This window comes from Culex quinquefasciatus, chromosome 3, assembly GCF_015732765.1.
Source record: "Culex quinquefasciatus strain JHB chromosome 3, VPISU_Cqui_1.0_pri_paternal, whole genome shotgun sequence".
Taxonomy (NCBI): Eukaryota; Metazoa; Arthropoda; class Insecta; order Diptera; family Culicidae; genus Culex; species Culex quinquefasciatus.
The window spans coordinates 77627895-77649927 of record NC_051863.1 but is presented as its reverse complement, the minus strand read 5'-3'; the positions used below and the strand labels follow the sequence as shown (position 1 = coordinate 77649927).

The window sequence follows — 22033 nt, the reverse complement described above, 5'->3', positions numbered from 1 at the left end:
ATTATGTATATTTGTTTAATTTGTTTTATTTGTATAATTTGTATTGTTTGTATTGTTTAATCGTATTATATTATTGTTTATTTGTATTATTTGTAATATTTGTATTATTTGTATTATTTATTGTTTATTTTTGTATTATTTATATTTTGTATTTTTGTATTTATGGTTGTATTTATTTTGTATTTTATGTACATATTTTATATTGTATTTTTGTATTTTGTATTTTTTGATTTTGTATTTTTTGTATTTTGTATTTTTGTATTTTTGTATTTTTGTATTTTGTATTTTTGTATTTTTGTATTTTTGTATTTTTGTATTTTTATATTTTGTATTTTTGTATTTTGTATTTTTGTATTTTTGTATTTTTGTATTTTTGTATTTTGTATTTTTGTATTTTATGTATTTTAATATTTGTATTTTGTATTTTTGTATTTTTGTATTTGTATTTGTATTTGGATTTGTATTTTTGTATTTTGTATTTTTGTATTTTAGTATTTTTGTATTTTATGATTTTATGTTTTTATTTTGTATTTTGTATTTTTGTATTTTTGTATTTTGTATTTTATATTTTGTATTTTGAATTTTTGTATTTTGTATTTTATTTTTTATTTTGTATTTTATCATTTTGTATTTTGTATTTTGTATTTTGTATTTTTGTGTATTTTGTATTTTTATTTTTGTATTTTTGTATTTTGTATTTTGTATTTTTGTATTTTGTATTTTAATGATTACATATTTTGTATTTGTTTGTATTTTTGTATTTTTGTATTTTGTGATTTGTTTTTGTATTTGTATTTTGTATTTTGTATTTTTGTATTTATTTTGTATTTTGTATTTTGTATTTTTGTATTTTGTATTTTTGTATTTTGTATTTTTGTATTTTTGTATTTTGTATTTTGAATTTTGTATTTTTATGGTAGGTAGAGTATATTCATTTGGTATCGCATCAAATTACCAAAATTTGTCTCATTTAGGGATGCTGAACTGAATATTAAAAATATTACTGAAACGTTATTTTTTCATGATTCGATGGTTCGAAGCATTTGAAAGCTCTTCGATTATCTACTTTGGACTACGGCACAATATTAGAGCAATCTACTAATTTCCACGACACTTCATCTAACGTCCAAAGTCATCATTCCATAAGTCAGTCACGTGAGTAGCTAGACACGTGGCTGAGTCGTCACGTTAGTAATCACATGAAAAACTCTTCCGTAAACAATTCCGTTAGCAGTCACGTGGACCATCACGGAGCATGGCGAAAAACCCAAAAATCATGCATTCCATTGAAACAAAATTAGAAACAGTTCAACTACTACGACAGGATGCGTATAGAGATATCCATGCGCGAGAGTATGTAAGTTTGTTTACACACGAGAACCACGTGCTCGAAATTTCAGCCAATCAAAATCGATCAAATTCAAAACAATACTCCTGCAGGCCATGGCGAGCCTATGCTGCTGGAATAGGGTCCAGTACTCGATCGATCACTGACATAAAAAAGTTAACTAGAATATATAATGTTTATTATTTCGAAGTGTGCTCTACCAATTGAAAATATATTTTGCATTATTCTATTAATTTTTTTATCTTTAGCTTGAGAAGGAAAAATTGCTCAGCAAAAGGGATAATAATGGGCTTTGGTCTTTTTGAGACATCTCAAAATTTTATTAGCAAACGAAATATTATTGCGCAATATATTTTCAATGTGTTAGTTAAAATACTGATGAAAAAATATCAACATTCTAAAATTTATTTTCATAATAGAGAGCACAAATGTGAAGTCTACCCTATAACGCTCCTTTGTCCTCGCTTTGTGCTGGCCGTGTGCAGCGGCAGCAGCCAAGAATGGTGCGTTGTTGCCATTTTTGCGCTGCGCAACAGAATTGCTTGTTTCACTTGTGTTGCATTATTTCAGAATATTCAAAAAATATTGTAAAATCACGAATTATTACAAAAAATGTGTACTAAACCAATAAAGGTTGAAAGCTATTTCAATCAACCATCTTCAAATCACTCTACAGAACAATCCAACCACCTCAAAACGTTGCACGACATTTCTTCGTGATGTCTCATGCAACATTTTTTGAAGAAGAAGAGAACAACTTCCCCGGCTGATGTGCGCCCTTAAGTCTTATTCATACACTTTTTTGAGGTCGGTTCTCAAAAGATTGAAGGTTCCTAAAAGATTGAAGATTTGATAACCCTATACAAAGTATATTAATGTGCGGAAGGCATCAACCATCTTAAGGTGGATGAAGTAACGTTTTTCATTAAATTCATTGATTGACAAACTTCCAAAACCATTTAAAAAATAAATCATAAATGTATGACCTGGTGGACGGAACCAGTACTTTTTGCAATTACACCGTACTCCGATATACCGTAGGATTATTGCATGCAAGGCAAATAAGCAACACAGGCATAGTTTGACAACACCACCAAACTGAGGAGGAGATGACAGCTGTGGGGTGAGCTGGGTTGTTTTCTGGGAGGGTGGTAAACAAACGAATTCTAGTCAGGCTAGCTGAACGTTCAACCAAATTCAATGTTGCGTGTACGTTTTAAGGTTTGCAACAGATTGCAGATTTCTTTCTTTGATTTACTTATGTCCTTTTTTTCATTTCAGGATTAAATTTGAACATTTTAAATTGGTTTGAAACTACGTGTTTTTGTTTATAAAGAAAATCCTTGAAGATTTCATTCAATACATTTTAACACATTTTTGGAAGGATTCTGGCAATTCACGCGTCATGCGCATTGCGCCTCGGCTAGAATAGAACAAAAAGTCGGTCATCCTCAGTAGTTATGGGAATGTAATCACGTAAACAGTTTGTTCAATAGTCGCCAGCACACTTGTTTCAACAACACAAAAGTTTACCTCTCGAAAGAACCCTGGACGATGCTACCACCAGCCAGCAGCACCAAGATGGTCTTCAAAGTGTTCAACTTTTTCTACTTCCTGGCGCGGCCACTGCTCAAGTGGTTCCTGCATCGCTTCACGAACCTTTGCGAGCTGCAGCGGATATGCTACGGCTGTGCCCCGGGCGCACTCCGCACCCGGAAGGTCCAGATGTCACTGGAACTGTCCCGCAAGCCACGCATCAAGCAGATGGTGATGATTCTGAACGAGCTGGTTAGCCACGAGGTGGACGAAACGTTCCTGAAGGATGAAATCCACGGCCGTGCCATTGCGACGGTGCTGCAGGTGAAGAAAATAAACCCAAAAGTCCACGTGGACTTTCCGCGGTCGTTCGGCACGTGCGCCGAAAAGATCTGGGGCTACAAGCGGCTGTTCTGGCTGGTGGAACAGCTGCGGAGTACTCAGTATGATTGCGAAAATGACGAGCACGAGCGGAAGCTGCTCTGCCTGTGGAAGTTGCTGGCCGGACCGGAGGAAAGCCTGGAGGGCCGGGTGACGAACCAGTGGCAAAGCATTGGGTTTCAGGTGAGAAGACGCTTTTTACAGGTTGTTGCATCGCCAAGGTTACAAGAGTTCTAATATCTTTCTAGGGAGACGACCCGAAGACGGACTTTCGCGGGATGGGCATCCTCGGACTCGACAACCTGCTGTACTTTGCCCAGGAGTATAATGGGACGGCGCGGCACCTGCTCTCACACTCGCACCATCCAACGCACGGCTACTTTTTCGCCATCGTTGGCATCAATCTCACCTCGATGGCGTACCACCTGTTGAAGTCCGGGGCGGCGAGGATCCACTTTTACAACCAACCCCGGCTTACGGTGGACATGTTTCATCAGTTTTACTGCTATTTGTTCTTCGAGTTCGATCGGTACTGGGTGGAGTGTAAGCCGAAGAGCATAATGGACTTTAGCTGGATCCAGAAGAACTTTGAGGAGAACGTACGGAAAATGCTGACCAACGATAGCTGCAGTTTCAAGATGAATTTGTCGGTGGAAAATGTTTAATAGATTTTTTTTTATATTAGAAATAATATTGAACCTGCCGCGCACTTTGCTTAGCTTTTATTCGAACTAAAACAAGTGGCTTATAGATTGTGTTCTTGACCTCGGTGGAATGTTAGATAAGAAGAAATGTGTGATTTAGTTAATAATTTAATTTGGAACTGCACGTTTGAAAAATAAACATGCTTTGCAAGTCTGAAATTGTGGTTTCATTCGAGGCCGTTGCAAAATAGGTTTATAGCGGCAGGGGGGGCCTAAGTAAAATGTACCGAAAACCTTACAAAAACATACAAATGTATGAATCCAGTGTAGTAGGGTTATGCTTTGGGATGCATCCTTCAATGTTGTATACTTGGTTGATGACATTTTTTGCTTAAAACTATTTTTGAGCCACTTAAAAAAAAATGTTTTTTTGGCTACTTTTCCTGGGTGCGGGCCAGAATGGGTCTCCTTAGAAAACAAGGCATTTCGTCTAATACAACGTTGAAGGGTGATAAGAAATGACTTAAGTAACCTTTCCAACATAGTTTTCACTTTTATAGAAATAGTCACTTAACAAAACAAACTTTTTTGAAAATAGTGTAAATATGTCGAAATAAGACACTATTTTAATTTTTACGATTTTTACAAATAAGCATCAAAACTATTAAAAAATCAACTAATGTTGCATTAAACGTGATTTGTGAAGCTACCAGGAGTGAAAAAAATCCATTTAATCCAAATTTCATAACTTTTTAATGCAAGATAAGGGTGGCCCATTCTGCCCTCAAGTAGATTTTTATTTAACACTAGAGCGTCCAAAATACAAAATTCCCGGAAAACGGGAAATTTTTAACAAATTTCCCGGGAAATCCCGGGAAATTTTAAATTTATCGAAAATTGACCTTATCCTGCTTCTGATTTATATTTTGCAACAAAATTGTATAGAACAGCAACTGTAATGTTCAAAATGAGTGTGGGGGTCAATTAATGGTTTGACTGCTTTTCAAAATCATACAACTTTATAAAAAAATATCGAAATTTTCTAATTTTATATGCTGTCTTTCAACTCCTACCAAATAAAAAAATCAATTGATTTTTTTTTGTTGAGAAGTAGGTATTATGACTCATAAAGCAAAAAAAATAAATCATGCAGTAATTATGTTTTTCATGGCAAATAACTTGTTCTAGACCGCAATTTTATCAACAAATTTAGGCATTAGGATTTTTAGGCAAAATTTTGACTTTTTATCAATTTCACCTAAAATTTATATTGTTAAAAAGATTATAAACTAAGTTAAGTAAATTTACACATTGATTTTTTTTTCTTCTTAAAAACTTATCAGCAACCTTAGTGATTGTGTAAAATTTGAACACTTTAAATCTGATTTTAACAACAAATACTTTGTACAAAGCCACCCTCAAATGCTAAATATAATTTTCAACGCCACTATTTTTTCAAAAACCATTGAAAAAAAAATTTCCCAACAAGAATGCATGGACCAGTTCCTTTTTTTCAAAGTAATAATCTTGAGACTAACCTTACATGTTGGAAAAAAATAAAAACAGAATGAAATCCTATGATTGTTACCCCGTTTTACAATAAATATTATCTGAAATACACCTGAAATGAACCTGATTTTTTCTTATTAGTTCAATATGCACAGTAGATTAAAATGAATAATATTAAGTTAGGTTCTCTCATTTTTTTTAAATAAATTTTCAAAAAATTGGGACCAAAAAGTAAGGAAAATATATACTTCCGCTTGAATTTCGGGAATTCCCGGGAAATTTACAAATTTCCCGGGAAACGGGAAATATTATTTTTCGGGAAAACCCGGGAATTCCCGGGTTTTCCACCACCCATCCTCTAAATAATTTGAAGGTTCCGTTGTTGTTTAATTACCTTCGTAATAGTTCCTGGTAACATTCTTAACATTGAACAAACTATTTCAAACAATCTAACAATTCAGAAAGCTTATTTTAGAACCTTGAAATAAACAACATTTGCGTGGTTTTGTCAATAAATTTACCTTTTTGCTCATAATTCGAAAAATACAATTAATTCCAACGTGTTTTTTTGTGGGATGATGTTTTTTATGCTTTACATAACATTGCTTAAAATTATTTTTGGTCTTGTAAAATGCACTACACTGCCCATGTTCGCATAAATGTCCCATATGCAAAAACAGCAAGCTGATAAAAACGCATTTAAAGTTTGTCCCATACATAAGGCTACGTGTTAAGTTTTCACGAAAAAACTGGATTTTCTCCTGATTACTAGAACAAAATACTGGATGTTATAGGCTCTTTTGAAAGAGCATACAATTTTGAACCAAACTGCATCAATAACTCGAAATCGATGAAAATTCATATGGGACATTTATGCGATCATTTGTTCTAGTAATCAGGAGAAAATCCAGTTTTTTCGAAAAAAAAACTTAACACGTAGCCTTAGGTGTGGGACAAACTTCAAATCTGGAGTTTTTTTTGAAAAGGTCCTATAAACCAAATTTTCAATTTTTGCTTTTTGGGTGTTTTTAGAACCGCCTTGAGTCAGGGGTATTCAAAAACACCCAACAAGCATAAAATGAAAATTTGGTTTATAGGACCTTTTCAAAAAAAAAAACTCCAGAAATGCGTTTTTCTCAGCTTGCTGTTTTTACATATGGGACATTTATGGGAACATGGGCAGTACAGTAGTTGTTCGGTAACTGAGCGTTGTTTAACTGGGCGCTCGATAACTGGGCCGTAGCCAGGCAAAGCAGATTAACGTCAAAAAACCATAAAAAAACGAAATGATCGAGGGGTTAATGGATGCAAAAATCATGTTCAATTAATAAAAAAAAACTTTTTAAAACTTTTATTAGTTTTTAAGTCACAATTGAAGAAAAATGAAAAGTAAGCATTCGTTTTCGTTTTCATTTTACGGAGCAAGGTGGGGGACGCGGCCTCAAGTCAGTCCAAGTCCGGTTTCTTGTGGAAAAAAGGGTAGTGGCCGAACTAGTATTGCATACAAAATGAACACCACCGGAAGATATAGGGGATCGGGAGGGGGAAGGTGAAAGAAAATTAGTGTAGGTGTGAGTAGTAAGAACTTGGATGACTTGAGCAGTTACGTTAATCTAACTTTAAAACTGAATAAAGGAAATCTGCGATTATGATTCAATCAAAAACTAATTTGAGATTTATACAAAGGGAACCTATGATGTATTTCAAATTTAAAGGAAATCAAATAAATTTACTTGGAAATTAAAGATGAAAACTAACTTTTTAAGGAAACATAAATCTTGTGGCCTTTTTCTGGAAAACTAACTAACTTGAATCAACCTCAACTAAATTGTCTGAAAATAACTTGAATCTCAAATCCCCGAAATTTTAATTACAAAGCCAAACATTTCTTTACTTAGTTTTTTAACCTGTCTGGCTGCTTCCAAAAACAATAAACATTAATGAAACGTTCATATTTAACAAGTTGAACACTCGTTGTTAAGGCGACTATTTCGTGCCTTCCATTTCATTAGAGCACACAAGCTTTGCAAACAAGAGTGTATCCCTATCATACCTTATGTAAACTATCATTTGAGTGAAAGAGACACAATCCTGTTCACACCTGTGTGTCCTTTTGAAATGTTAGGCTCTATTTGATCGTCAAAACTCTAGTAGACCCTCGATTTGCAACAATGGTCGATACAACCACAATCCGAAAACCGTTAGTTCAACAGATTAACGAATTTTGGCCGATATCATTTCATTATTGATTGATCGAGACTCTATGGATTTTTTGACAATTCAAAATTAGTAGTATACCACTTCAATTTAAATCAGAGATTCTGATAGCATTACTTAACTGGTTTACACATAACTGGAATTATTAAACAACCTAAAAAAAGTTACAAAAAACTAACTATTCCTCCCCATTATCAAACAGATTTAAACCTGTTCCTAACAGATTTTACGAACAAGAATATTGAGATTCAAATGAAAAAAATCAATATCTTGCAATTTTACGTATTATAACTGCTGTGATTTCTATCAACACAAGTATATAAATATAAAATAAATGTGTGATATATATCAACATCGGAAACCATCTTTGCAAATAGCCATGAAACGACGGCAACGTGTGGCTCCATCTCCAGGGAGAAAAATGAAAAGTAAGCATTGTAAATAAATTTGAGTGACTTTTATTTTTATATTTCATCAGGAAAATATTATGCATCGGTGGTCCTATCGTAATTTTTCGTTCAGCCCAGTTAGCGAGCAGCATTCGATGACTGGGCTACGTTTTCAGACCAGTTACCGAACAAGTACTGTATTGTTGCATGCAAGCACTGACTAAAACCCCATTTTTTCAACGTATTTGTATCGTTTAACGTGTGCGTTTGAAAATTAGCCGTTTTGTTGCCACCGCAGTTGACGCGAGGCTTGTGTTGCTGCCAATTTTATTTGAAAATTTCAGAAACAAAAGTGATTTTTTGATTACCTCTTCTGATTGGATTGAGTTAAGGATGTGATATTCCGCCATTTGAATAAGGCTAAATTGTGATAGTTTCATTTTATTTCTTCATTGCACTAGATATCGCGATACAGCGTGCTTTCGACACTCTTTAGGTATTTTTGTAAGGGTTTCTATTTCTCACTAATTCGAATAGATCATGCATTTGCTGGATATTTTGCTTTTCTTTAACGACTTACGTTACTTCACACAATGTGTTTCCTCTTGAAATGTATTCTGCCAATAGATTTTTGTGCAAACGAATCAACCATTATTCACTTTGCCTCTGTTTTAAGCGCACAAAGCCTGTTCAACTGTAACTTTGCAATACCAAAAGTAAACAGAGCATGAATTACCTGAGTGTGCTGTCTGTCTGTGGCTGTGGTTTACAATTATTTCACATCAAACTATATTGCTACGACGATGTCCACGAAAATAATCCAATGCATTTACGAAGCTTAACAATTTGCTAGTTGAAAACATAAAATGCATACAAAAACAAAAAAAGGTCAATCGGGAGCAAACGCCAATTCAGGGTTTTTAACGTACTCGACTAACGATTCCTAACTTGCTTTAGAAGTTGATCTCAATACAGATGGCATGACTTCGAAAAAAAAAGAGTTTAAAATTTTATTTACAACATTACTGCGTTGCACATTTTGCTACTTGCTTACGGACTAATTTGGAGTTGTGATCCATAATGTGAGTATCTTTTTGATGTTTTTGTAAACAAATAACTTAAGGTGGGAAAATAAAAACGATGAATGGAACAGACTTAAATTCAAAAAGCATTTCATTATGGTTGATGTTTATTAAATTACTTTTTTGTTAGCTTTTTTTCGGGTGGGGCATAGCTATTTTAAGATCTTTTTTTAAAGAGGTACATATTAGAAAAAATAAAATTCATCAATATTGAGCCAATATTTAATTTGCATTTCGAATTCAATGCATTCAGATCCGTGAGAAAAAAAAATATAGGGAAATTTCTGTATCTTTGATAGTTTTACAATTCTGTTCTGTTATGTCAACTCTTACTTTTTAAGGAACTGTAATATGTAGAACGTTAAAATACCGAAAAGTCTTAAATAAATGCCCGAGGCAAATGCATTTTCCCCTACAAAACGTTAATTTTTTGTGGACTCTTTAATTTTTCAGGGTCCGATTAAAGTTGCAAAAATAACCTGTATAAAAATTCAAAGAATTGGATATACCTCGAAAAAATACTCAAAAAAGTCTCATGGCTTCAATGTGGTATTGTTGTGGTCTAAATAAGAGTTATCATATATACAAATTTGAACCAATTATCAAATTATTCCCAGTAGCTAACGTTTCAAAAAGTGCAATGGTTCTTTAAAAGTTTGAAAATATATTAAAGGCTAATACGGAGTTCGGAAGGAAAGGGGTCTTTCAACTACTGATATTCCAGTGCCCAGAAAAGTATAAGTCATTGTTCAAATTTTTCAACCTATCGCAGTTTTAGTGAATAAAGTTGATTTTTCCCGTTTGCATCATTTGTGCGTCTTTAACAACTTCAATTTCAATATGTGGTTTTGGCGAAAATTGATAAACATTTCCATTTTTGGTACCACCATAACACGGTGGCCTAATGGCCAAACAAAAAAAACGGGTTTATTTTCTTGGTCAAGGAACCCCCAGAAAATGTTGAGCCCGATCGGAGAGCTTTAAAAACAAGAAATAGTGCATGGACTTATGCATCTCTTTATTCTTTTTGAAGTCCCTAGAAACTAGGAGGTATTAGACTATGGCAAACAAACAAACAAACTTGCACTTTATTGTGTTTGACCGTTTTCCAAACTCGCAAACAAAGTCATATAGGCTGCCGTTTCTGCAAACAAACAAAGCAGGCAGACTTGTTTGCCGTAGTCTATTACATCCTTTAGTAGTTTTTGCTTGCTAAAACAAAATCATTAAGCTTTCTTATTTGCCAAAACTTTAACCAAATGTGCTAAATGCGTTTCAAATTATAGTATGGATTTTTTTTTTGTTGAAGGGGACCAATAATTACAATTTTTTAATACCCCTGACTTATGGCGGCTTCAAAAACAGGCAAAAAGCAAGGAAGTTTTTTTTTGTAATACAGATAGAAATAATCAAATTTCTCGAACAATAGTGCGAGCGCGAGAACGTTGACAACAGAGTGCAGAAAAGCAACTCTGCCGGAGAGAGATTGCCCGGGATAAATTTTGGTGATTTCTTTTTTTTTGCGGTGAGTGGGTGCTGAAGACGCATTCAATGGGTGAAAGTCTTTTGGTATTTGGCATGCACCGATGATAATCAGATTTGGGTGCTGATTTTGACGGTGCCCCCATTCCGGTAGCAGTCTTTCCGAAAGGAAGTTTTTTTTTTTGTTCAAACTAATTCGCATAGTGAGAAGGGTGGGTGTTAAATGTGTGTTTGTTTTTGTTGTGCTTTTGTATGTGTTGAATTGCTAAAACTTTATGTACACAATTTGTTGTTGTTGTAATATTTATATTAATATCTGCAACATGGTGTCAACCCGTGTCTTTTTCTTTAAGCCTAGTGCCGTTGCCTCTGCGGAAGCGGCTGCTGATGCTGCGGTTGTTGTTGTTGTGGGGGTGGATGTGGCGCGTGTGCCGATGAAGACGACGACGACGAAGAAGGATGGTGGGATGGATGGGAATGGTGAAGGTGCAGCTGGTGGGCGGACGGTCCCAGGTTGGAACCGCCACGTGACGCCCCGTGCGAACGTGATGTCGACGGAACGGTCGGTGGCGTTTGCCGGAGATGGTGAGGAGGTTGCTGCTGCTGCTGTTGCTGTGGTGGCTGTTGGGAATGGTGCTCCTGTTGGTGATGCTCCAACAAGAGCGGAATCTAGGTGGTTGAAAAACAATTCGTGATGAAACTATTCCACACGCTCTTGCTCTACACAAACGCAAGCACACACGCACTCGTGAGATTTTCGAATGAAGGTGATTGAATGAGTTTATGAATGATTCAACGGATCTAACCGCTTCTTCCGACATCGAGTCTACTCTACCTGATGGGCGGTGTTGTAAATCGTTTGCTGCTGGCTTTGATACACCGAAGCTGCCGCCGCCGAAGATGACGACGATGACGAGGTACTGTTGCTACTGGGTGCGTTGCTTGAGTTGCTGCCGCCGCCACCTCGTCGGGAGTGTGACGAGGGCGGGGGTTGTTCCGGAGGCATAGATCCGACGACGTTCGAAGACGCCGTTGCCGCCGATGCTAAGGATGTTGGTGGAGGCTGTCGACCGGTTGAGTTGGATGGGTTTGGATAGGATTGACTTGACGGGGAGTGATGCCTGGAAAAGTTGTTATTTTGGGGTTCATTATGGAGTTATATGTGGCTCGCATTAAATAAAGATAAAATAATAAATTGTGCTTACATGGTTAGAAGATAAAGGAAACTAAAATATGGTCATCGTTCACAATTGGCCTTTGACTTAGCAGCATTCACCTTCAATGCTATTGATTAGAAGTTAAACCTTTGGTTTCTTTTGTCAAAGTTTTTACCATCATAAACTAATAATTAACCAGTTTACCTCTACAAAAAGTTGTATTGTTATTCAGGTTAGTTTTGGAATTATGTAAAAAAGTGACCCCCTAGGTGTACTGAGCCTGAATCCCAAATTTGAGTCTGATTGCTAGCGACAGGACCTGCGACGATATTTTTGCCGATTTACTTGTATGCAACCCCTTAGCGTGTGATTTTTAATACAATAACCTAACAGAACTCATGCGACGGCGTGCCTTCCGATCAACGATGATCAAGAAAGCTTCCTGAAGCTATCTTGGCCTTGTAACAGCGGTAGAACCGTAGGCCGTTACGTAAAAAATCTCAACAGGAAAAATACAATATCTTTGGATGACCTAGGACACCCCAGCAAATCATATCTCTGCTAGTCGAAACACCCTGAAGCTACGCGAGTCGAAAATGGCCTACCTCATGCATGTACGGCGGTAAACACATAGGCCCCAACTTGGGGATGTTTCGGATGACCTAGACCTAGAATATCGCAATTCATTCGTTAAGTCTTTTGACGTTTCAATTTTGACTACCCATTCCAATCGAAGGCTGAAGAAAACCGAGCGAGAAGCGAAGGCAAAAAAAGAACAAAGGGTTGCCACCAACATGCTGGTGCAGCGCCTGTTGGAGTGAACCAGTGATGCCAGGAAATTTTCACTATAAATGCTACTTTTCGTGAGTGAAGTTAGTTACTCAATAAGAATTGTGTAGATTTAACTTGAAAATTGTACAAAATATTAAAAAAAAGTCAAGAGTTAGTAAATAATTCTCAAACAAGTATTCTTGGGATTCGTGACTTTTTGACAAAATAAATCACAAATCCCGACTTTTTCCCGACTTTTGGCGAATTCCCGACTTTTTCCCGACTTGAGTGGCCATCCTGTATAAGCTATTGTCTTTCATATGTTTATAGAACCATTAAGAAAACTCTTGATTTGTTCGAAGAGTAGCTAAAAATGATATTAGTCTGTTATTACAATAACAATCCAACAACAAAAAATCATAACGACGAATAACAAACCTTGTTATAAATAAAATAATATTTTTTGGCCTAATATTGTACGATCAGTACCTTGCTGGACTCGGTCATTGGAAACAGGGTTACCAGGTAAAAATTTAGAAAATCTGGCAAAGTATCGATCAAAAATCTTGAAAAATCTGGCAGAAGAAAATCTAACAAATATCAATGGTGAAGATGGGGGAGAATATAAATGAATTCAAAAGTTTGTAGAATTCAGGTGTTTCAACTGTTTTCAAAGCCTAGAAAAGGTAAAATATACACATTCTAATATTTTTGATTTTCAATTAAAATCATGAAGTAAAAATCTGGCAAAATCTGTCAATATCTGGCACTGAGAAGGATGAATCTTTATTCTGGCTGACACTTGAAAAACCTGGCATTCCCTGGCAACCTGGCAACCCTGGTTGGAAACGACCGTCGGCTCAACAATTCTGGAGTTTTTTAAAGGTCCAATAAACCAAATTTCCAGTTTTTGCTTTTGGGTGTTTTGAAACCGACTTGAGTCAGGGGTTTTAAAAACACCCAAAAGCAAAAACTGAAATATTGGTTAATTGGACCTTTTAAAAAAAAACTCCAGAATTCGAGCCAAACATTTCATTAGGGCACAAAACCAAAAACCGCGATTCGAGAAAATCGCTTGCAAAAGTGGACAACTTGTTTCAATTCCTATTTAAAAAGAAGCCTGACTGTTGGTATTTTAACTGATGATACTATAAAACACATCATTATCCTCAACTCTGCTTAAATGCTTCTTAATTTTTGTTGATTTTCGCAATAAAACTCATAAATTAAGAAAATTTCGTTATTAGGCCCTTTTAACTTTCCAACTGTTGTTCATAATGGGCCCTTTCTAAATGCAATTTCGAAAAGAGCTGAAAGGGCACTAAAGTGCTGTCACCGCATTGTTGTTTGGAATGATGTTTACGGGCCCTTTTGTTTAGTTAGAAATAATGAGGAATTCAGTAGAAATTTTGATAATTGGTGAAGTTTTGTGATTGAATAGTGTAAATGAGGTACGTGAAACATAAAAATTCTTCTAAAGTGTACTGAATAGCAGCCGCTGGACCGTATTAAATATTGTTTTTTGACGAAGTTTTTCTCTGCAGAAATCCTTGGTGAAAAGTAAACCAAACTTTTTTTTGTAGTGAATTAGTGTTGAGAATGTATGAAAAGTTCATTTTAAAACACACAAAGTTCCTCAAGTACGAAAACCTAACGAAAAATAAAAGGGCACATTTGAACTTTTTTTTTGGTTTGCAGTGAAAATGGTTATGTGCCCTTTTGTGTTTTTGATTTTTTCAATAGGAAATTGTTTGTTATCAATCTGATTCTTGGAGGGCATGTAGGGAGTGTACTATTGAATGTGTTGGATTATCGAATAAGTAGAAACTGTAGTACGCAACCAACAAATTTAAAGTTTATTTTCAGAAATACAAAACGTGTGCGTCTACTTGCTAGGGTCGAACAATAATGATTTCTCCACTCGAACTTCCGGCGCGGTTGACGTCTATCGAGCTGACAGATGTCAGCGGATGAGTCGCCGCGTCGTAATAGGGACGTTCTCCCAACAGAATGGAATAGTGGAATAATCCCGAATGTTTACGTTTTGGTTTTGTGCCCTAATGAAATGTTTGGCTCGAATTGGTAACCGACGAAATAGGCGGCGGGCCAGATGCGGGCATAAAAATGTCAAAACCCTTCCCCCTCTCACTTCGTCTCACCATCCAGCTGCAGCTTTGTTGACAAACAAACGGAGCACGCGGTCGCGTGATGGCGGCATCGCTCCAGAATTAGGGGTGATCATGTGGTTAAAAATTAAATAATGTTTCAAGAAAAATAATATTTCTTCGACTGAATAAAAAATTTGCGAGCATGTACAAACCATTATTCCTAATGTCCAAGAAGTGATTAAAAAGCCAAATTTTAATCCATATTTTTTCTATAACTTGAACTTTTTCACTCCAATTGAGAACCCCTAGGTCTATCCACGACCGTGAGAAGATGCCAGAAAATTCAGCTACCAACTAAATCCACAATATTTTCAAGTATCAAAAAATGTTAATCCCAAGTTGTTTCCGTCTGCTCGGGTTTGAACGTGACACATTTAGTGAAGATTATTGATAAATGTATATATATTGAAGCAAAAGAATTAGTTTCTGTAATTTTAACATAAGAATTTCAGGTTTATTTTCAATAATTCACGATCGGCGTGTGTTTTGGAATTAGGGTCCCCGTGAAATTTGCATTTTTTTAGCGTGAAAAATCACTAAGCCTACTCAAAAGCATTGTATTAAGACTGGTTAGCAGAAATGAAAAAAAAAATTAATTGTATCATATGAAATGTGTAGGGGCATCCACTTGAGCTGCAAAAGACCCACAACCTTCCCAGGGAAAAAGACAAAAAATGAAGGAACTGAACAGAACATTTCTCTCAACAATAGGAAAAAATAAAGCAAGGGTGTGTTCGAAACGAATGAAAGTAAAAAACAGAATTTAGTCGAATCCAATTAAATTTTATTTACTAAAAATAATTAAATTAAATATTTCTGGTCGATACCTTCAACTAGTCTGACGTTTTACTTGTAAACCAAGTATAAATTATTGTATAACTGAAAAATAATAACTAAACCTAGAAGGCAGGACAGTTTACTTTATTATTTTTTTATACAAAAATAAAAGTATAAAGTGTTAAAAAGCATTTTGCAGCCAACTAAAGAAAACGAAAAAAAAAAAAACATTTGTTCCGAAGTAAAAACTAAAAACAGACAAAATAAATCACTTTTCCTATCGCGCTAAACAGCTAAATTGCCAGATAAACTTTAGACAAGTCCCGCGTGTGTCCGGCGTGCGTCGGCTACAAGAGTGTGTGTGTGTAACCAGGCAGCAGAGATTGGCTAGGCCAACCCGTTCGGAGAAGGAGGAGACAGAAACCAGCAGGAATCACCACCACCACCACTTTTGATTCCTTTCAAAAGTTGACGTAGATTGTGTTGGGTTTTTCGCTGAGGCGCGCAAATTTGTGATTCGATTGTGTGATAGACGGAGAAGGCCAAAGATATAGAAATAAAGAGCACAATAGAAAGAAAAAAAAAACGATTCGTAAATAAATAAATGGTGGAAAATTATAACAAAGAGAGGAAAAAAGGATTGCTTTCCGGGTGATTTCCCGCAGGTTGGTTCCTTACCTGATCGATGAGCTGTTGGTGTTCTGGTGTGTCGTGTTTGAGTGTCTAAAGTCGATACCATTTTCCAGTGGTAACTGACCGGTAGAGTTGCTGCCAAAGTGAGATTGTGTTTGCTGTTGCTGCTGCTGCTGGGACTGATGCTGCTGTATCCGACTACTCCGGCTGGAGATGGCGCTCGTCGTGGTCGTCGTACTTCCACCTCCTTCGTGCGGTCCGTTGCCGTGCATGTTGTTGAATTGACCTGCAAAAGTCACATGTGTCTTGCTGTTTAGAATTATCATCAACGCATTCAAGTCAACATACCTTGAGATCCCGCGGAACCGGTACCACTTCCACCTACCGTCCCCGAAGGGCCTCCTCCTGTTCCACCACTGGCGCCGCCACCACCACTTCCTCCTCCCCCTCCCCCAAGACCAACCCCTCCCAGAGCGGCCGGGTTCAACGGAATTGCCAATCTCGCGTTAACTGCCAGCAGGTGATCCCTCCGCGCAACCAGGTTGTTCACGTGATCCTCAAGCCGGATGTTTTCACTTCGCAATTGGTGCAGGCAGGACAGTAACGATGCGACTATAAACAAGAAACACAAAAAAAAACAAACCATCAGTATCGAAGGGCGGCCAGGACATGGACGCGGATAGCGGACTCACTGTCGAAATGTTGCGCCTGCTCCATCAGGAATTGAGATCCTTGTTCCCATTGCCGCTCGAGCAGCTGCTCCAGACTCTGGGGGGTGTTACCGTTGGCGGTGGCCGTCCCACTGCCCGACAGCATCGAGCTGAGCGAGGGTGGGGCCGGTTGGGGAGCGGTCGCGTTGCTGGATCGGGCCTAAGGGAGATGGAAAGTGTTAAATTTTGAAATATTTTCTAAGAGAATTGTTTATGTTAAGGTTGGTTTTTATAACGAACAGATGGTTTTTTTTATAAATTTTGTCAATTTTCGAACTATATGCATTTTTTCTTTGGTTCCCTTTGGAATATTTGTTGTAAATTGCTGACCTTTATTTCCATTAAGTCCTAGATCCGTCTCTTTCACTATTTTAATAATATCTCTTGTATAACATTCCTTTTTTTCTTTAACTCTCTACTTGTACTCCTCCACTTGTATTCATTTCATTCTCACTCTATTGTTACTGTCTATCTGTCTCACTATCGCTGCAGTTTTAATATTTTTTCTCTGTTCTATTTATTTTTCCTTTATCCCTCCCTTATTCCCTCTTCTTTACCACTAGAGGGTGACGATTCTCGAGATTTTCAATTTCCCGGGAATCGAGAGTTGAATTTGGCCATTTCCCGGGAATTCCCGGGACCCGGGAGTTTTTTTACTATGCCAATAGTGCTAAAATTTAATAAAATGAAAAGTAATAAATTTGTTTTTGTTTTTAATAAATTCAGTTACAATTGATTTATACTAATTCTATGAGACGGTAATTTAAGCAGCCTCATAATTTTAAGGAACTATATGAAACTTTTTGATTTTTTTGAAAATACAAAATCGTTTCCTGAGCTTTTAAGACTCAAAATTATAGTTTAAAATGTTTACGAATCTTAATTCGCACTGAGTCATTTTTCAAAAGTTGCACAAAGTTGTTATTAGATTTTTGTAAAAAAAATAACTAATATAACTAATATATAATTTTCCAGTATCGGGAATTTTGCAATATGATAAACATCGACTGAAAACAACAAATTCAACTTTTTTTGTTATTTTTGAGGTCAACATATGTTCACAAAAAACTAGATTATGAGGATTGCTATGCTCAAGAGAAGATTATGGAAATAAACTTAACTTGAAAAATCTTTTCCCTCTTAGAAATAATTAAAAAAAAAATATTTGAAAATAAAACATTTGATTTCATGTCTGGGGTGTAACTGGTAAATATTTTTAAAGGTAAATTTTGGGGTCCAAATTTTTCTCAATTCTAGCGTTTGGAATTTTTGACAAGTTAAAGTTTAAACTTTCTGGATAAGAAGATTAGAGAAGCATTGGTTTTTTCGAAATTGAACATCGAACATCGAACATTAAATGTTCAAAACAATTTTTTCAAAATGTTTTTCTTATTAGTTTATCTATGTTTGCTTCAATATTTATAAGTTAAAAAATTCTCGGGAGTCTCGACCGAATTTCCCGGGAATCGAGAGATCCAAAAATGGGCGATTTCCCGGGAAATTTTTCCCGGGAATTCCCGCTCGTCACCCTCTATTTACCACATAATTTTTCTCCATCACCCGAGCGAGTTGTGGCGCTATAACCACGGCAAAAAATGTCCAGGGCATTTGTGGAAATACAATGTCCCATCCCCGAGGGTCCCGGAGCACCAAAACTTCTTAGCATGGTGCTCCCAACGAATCATTGCTTTTATATATAGGAACGTGAGCGGGGGATCCCCACGTTTCTTCCTCCCCTGTAGATTCAGAAATGTATTGTGGTTTGAACACTCGTGCTCAAACTCAATCCACTTCAACGAATCATCTTTGCGGTTAACTTTACGCAGTTGGCCTGGCCGCTTTAACGTTTGTGATGTTTCTAAGCAACAGAGGCGTCGCGTCCACCTGTTCATAGGACAGGTGGATCATTTTGATTTCTTTATGAAGAAAGAATTAAAATATGTTCATCAAAATAATTGAACGAACATGCCAACTCTTCTTAGAATCATGAAACAATCAAGCGCATTCGAATCCATAGAGCTCTCAATGAAAATCTAACGCGCACTGAAAATCCTCCCAAGCAGCCACCAACCTGTTCGAATTTCTCCATGCACGAGTTCCCATACAACGCATCAAAAAATACACAGAAAGCCGCCCCAATATGTACACTAGGGTGTAATATGAAAATCGATTTTCCAGCACAGCAATTTTTCAGTTCCTTTTGGGGTCCTAAACAACTCCCCAAAGTTTGGGAACGATTGGTTCAGTCCTCACATTGCGCAAAGCGATTCAATTTTCCATATAAATTTGTATGGGAAAAACATTTTTTTTTGGATTTTGATATTTACAAAATCCACGTTTCACGCTGTACTAAAACCGGATTCATATTCGGATGCTCTGGAATGTGCTCTACAACTTTCCCCAAGAGAGTATGGTGCTAGCTTGTCGCTGAAAGAAGATACAGCGTCCTCAAAACTCGTCTAAAACGTGATTTTCGATCAAAAACACGTTTTAGACGAGTTTTGAGGACGCTGTATCTTCTTTCAGCGACAAGCTAGCACCATTCTCTTGGGGAAAGTTGTAGACACATCCAGAATCCGAATACAATCGTTTTAGTAGCGTGTAAATATCAAAATCAAAATCCAAAAATGTTTTTCCCATACAATTTATATGGAAATTGAATCGCTTTGCGCAATGTGAGGACTGAACCAATCGTTCCCAAACTTTGGGGAGTTGTTTAGGACCCCAAAAGGAACTGAAAAATTGCTGTGCTCGCTAAATTTGGACAACTTTATTTTTTTCCATACAACCATATTACACCCTAATGTACACGCTGTACGGTATGAATGTGGTAGTTCAGGGTGTGCATGAAAGCTTTTGCACAGTCGACATAAAAGCGCGCGAGCCGAGACGCGAGCAGGGAGAGAGCAAAATCTGGAGTTTTTCTCTCTCTCTCTTTGAACTTTGCTCTCTCCCTGCTCGCGTCTCGGCTCGCGCGATTTTATGTCGACTGTGCAAAAGCTTTCATGCACACCCTGAACTACCACATTCATACCGTCCAGCGTGTACATATAGGGGCGGCTTTCTGTGTATTTTGATGCGTTGTATGGGAACACGTGCATGGAAAATCCGAACAGGTTGGTGGCTGCTGGGAGGATTTTCAGTGCGCGTTAGATTTTCATTGAGAGCTCTATGGACACGAATGCGCTTGGCTGTTCCATGATTCCAAGACGATTTGGCGTGCTTGCTCAAATATTTTAGTAAAACTTTTTAAAAATGTTGCTTCAAAAAAGCGTTTTTAACTGAAATAAAGTAATAAATAGCCCTGTCAAAAGTAAGCAAGCATGTTCATATCGACAGATTTGCAAAATAATTTGGAAGAAAATAGAACGAAATCTTTAACCTACCAAGCATACGATAATTTACTTCAAAAGTTATTTGTACAAAAACAAAAATAAAAACAAAGCTTAAATAAGCTGTCGTAATAATGTCTACTTGGTTTGAATTCTTGAGTTTTGATCGTTTAAATTTTTTTTTCGGAAAATTTTATAAAGTGATGTTTTTTATTTTATTTTATGGATTTATATTGAGATATGAGACGCAGTAAAAAAACAAAAAAACTCAGACTTTTTATACTTAATTATGGCAATTATTTTTTATTTGTGGCTATCAATTCAAAATTTGTTATATGCTTAAAAAGCCCATTTTGAAAATCAATGCAAAAATTAAGGTTAAACGTCCAATCGATTGCACGAGTTTTTGATAAATGAAAATTTTTATTATCATCGATATTAATTTTTTCTCTTCTAGTTTTTTAGGGAAATTTTGAAGAGAAACGTAAAATAAATTTTTTATGGCCTAATTGTTTTGGTCAGGAAACTAGAGCACGTGATTTCAGGATTAGAATGGTCAACATCCGGAAGGTTTGCTTAGTGAGATTTGAAAATAATTAACAATTTTGCTCTAATCTAATCCAATGGAACATAAGAGAAGTCATTCTAAAGAAAACTCCAGGGAAAAACTTGTGGTTGGATTACGCCTCATTTTTGAGTTTTGATTTAGTTTTTTATTCATTTACAAAACAAGCTAATTATAGAAAACTACAATGTAAAAAACATTTCAATTTTACACTTCTTAAAGGATGATCATTACTGTAATTTGAAAAAGTTACTATTTCAATAAAAATCATGTGATCAATAATTCTCACAACAATATTGCTAACATCATCTAATTTCTCTTTATCATGTATAAAAGATATTTTTTAAATATAATTGAGCTAAAAAACTTGAAAATTACTGAAAAGATTGTTTGAACAGGTAAACATTTTGGCCACGCGTCGCCTCTGCTAAGCAATTTATTGCATTGAGGCACTGCAATTGTTAATAATGACAAGAGGATGCTAGGCGTTAATCAACCTAAGACATTTTCCAGGATGCCCTCGAAAGACTGGCTGCGCTAGGGTTAGATTAGATTAGATTAGATTAGACATAATTTTTCTCCATCACCCTTGCTTATTTTGGTCTAATTTTTGTTCCTCTACTTTTGTTCTTTTCTATCTCCTTTTTCTGTGTTGTCTTACGTGATGTTTTCCTCAAATTGTGTATCTTTTCCATTACGCTCTACCTTATTCTTTTGTATACCCATTTTTAAAAATCCTGTTAGCCAAATTATGTGGTATTAGGGGTTTTCTAGATTTCTCTTTGATGTTATATTCGTAGAGCAACTCTCTGTTCTATGTTGCAAACTGGTTTTCTGTGCTGTATTGTGGCGCTATTTGTAATGTTAGCGACGATTTATGTTTCTTCAGTAAAATTAATTCTCTCTCTCTCTCTCTCTCTCTCTCTCTCTCTCTCTCTCTCTCTCTCTCTATCTATCTATCTATCTATCTTTTTATCTATCTATCTCTCTAACTTTCTATCTCTCTAACTTTCTATCTCTCTATCTTTCTATGTATCTTTCTATATATCGATCTTTCTATCTATTTTGTTTATCTCTAGTCAAGTAAAAAAGTAAATCTTTCCCAGTTCCTGAGGGGAACACCCTTGAAGAGTATCGGGGCCGGCATTTACAAAGCGGATTCAGTGGCAGTTTCATTCTCAACTTAATGTTAACATGTTAAGGTTAATGTTAACATTCCATAGGTCGCCTCCCTAAGGTGTCGTGATAAGGTCCAGTTTGTGACGATACACTACCTTCCCTTTAATAAGCAATCGATTCCAGAAGGGAAAAGATCACCAGTTGTGTTGGTCC

At 36.2% G+C, this 22033-nt stretch overlaps 2 protein-coding genes across 2 annotated transcripts in view; one reads left to right on the top strand and one right to left on the bottom strand.

Moving 5' to 3' along the window:
• The first annotated feature begins 2278 nt into the window (after window positions 1–2278).
• On the top strand, window positions 2279–4128 carry LOC6037783 (ELMO domain-containing protein 2). Its single transcript, XM_001847609.2, has 3 exons — window positions 2279–2569; window positions 2630–3448; window positions 3514–4128. The coding sequence occupies exons 2-3, from the start codon at window positions 2903–2905 to the stop codon at window positions 3928–3930; spliced, it is 963 nt and encodes a 320-aa protein (XP_001847661.2). The 5' UTR covers window positions 2279–2569; window positions 2630–2902; the 3' UTR covers window positions 3931–4128.
• Window positions 4129–8449: 4321 nt separating this feature from the next.
• LOC6037784 (protein AF-10) overlaps window positions 8450–22033 on the bottom strand; it is a 45606-nt gene continuing 32022 nt past the window's right edge. Inside the window, 5 exon segments of the mRNA XM_038258670.1 lie at window positions 8450–11257; window positions 11424–11709; window positions 16140–16380; window positions 16443–16706; window positions 16787–16964. Coding sequence (XP_038114598.1) covers window positions 10943–11257; window positions 11424–11709; window positions 16140–16380; window positions 16443–16706; window positions 16787–16964 — 1284 coding nt within the window. The 3' untranslated portion in view covers window positions 8450–10942.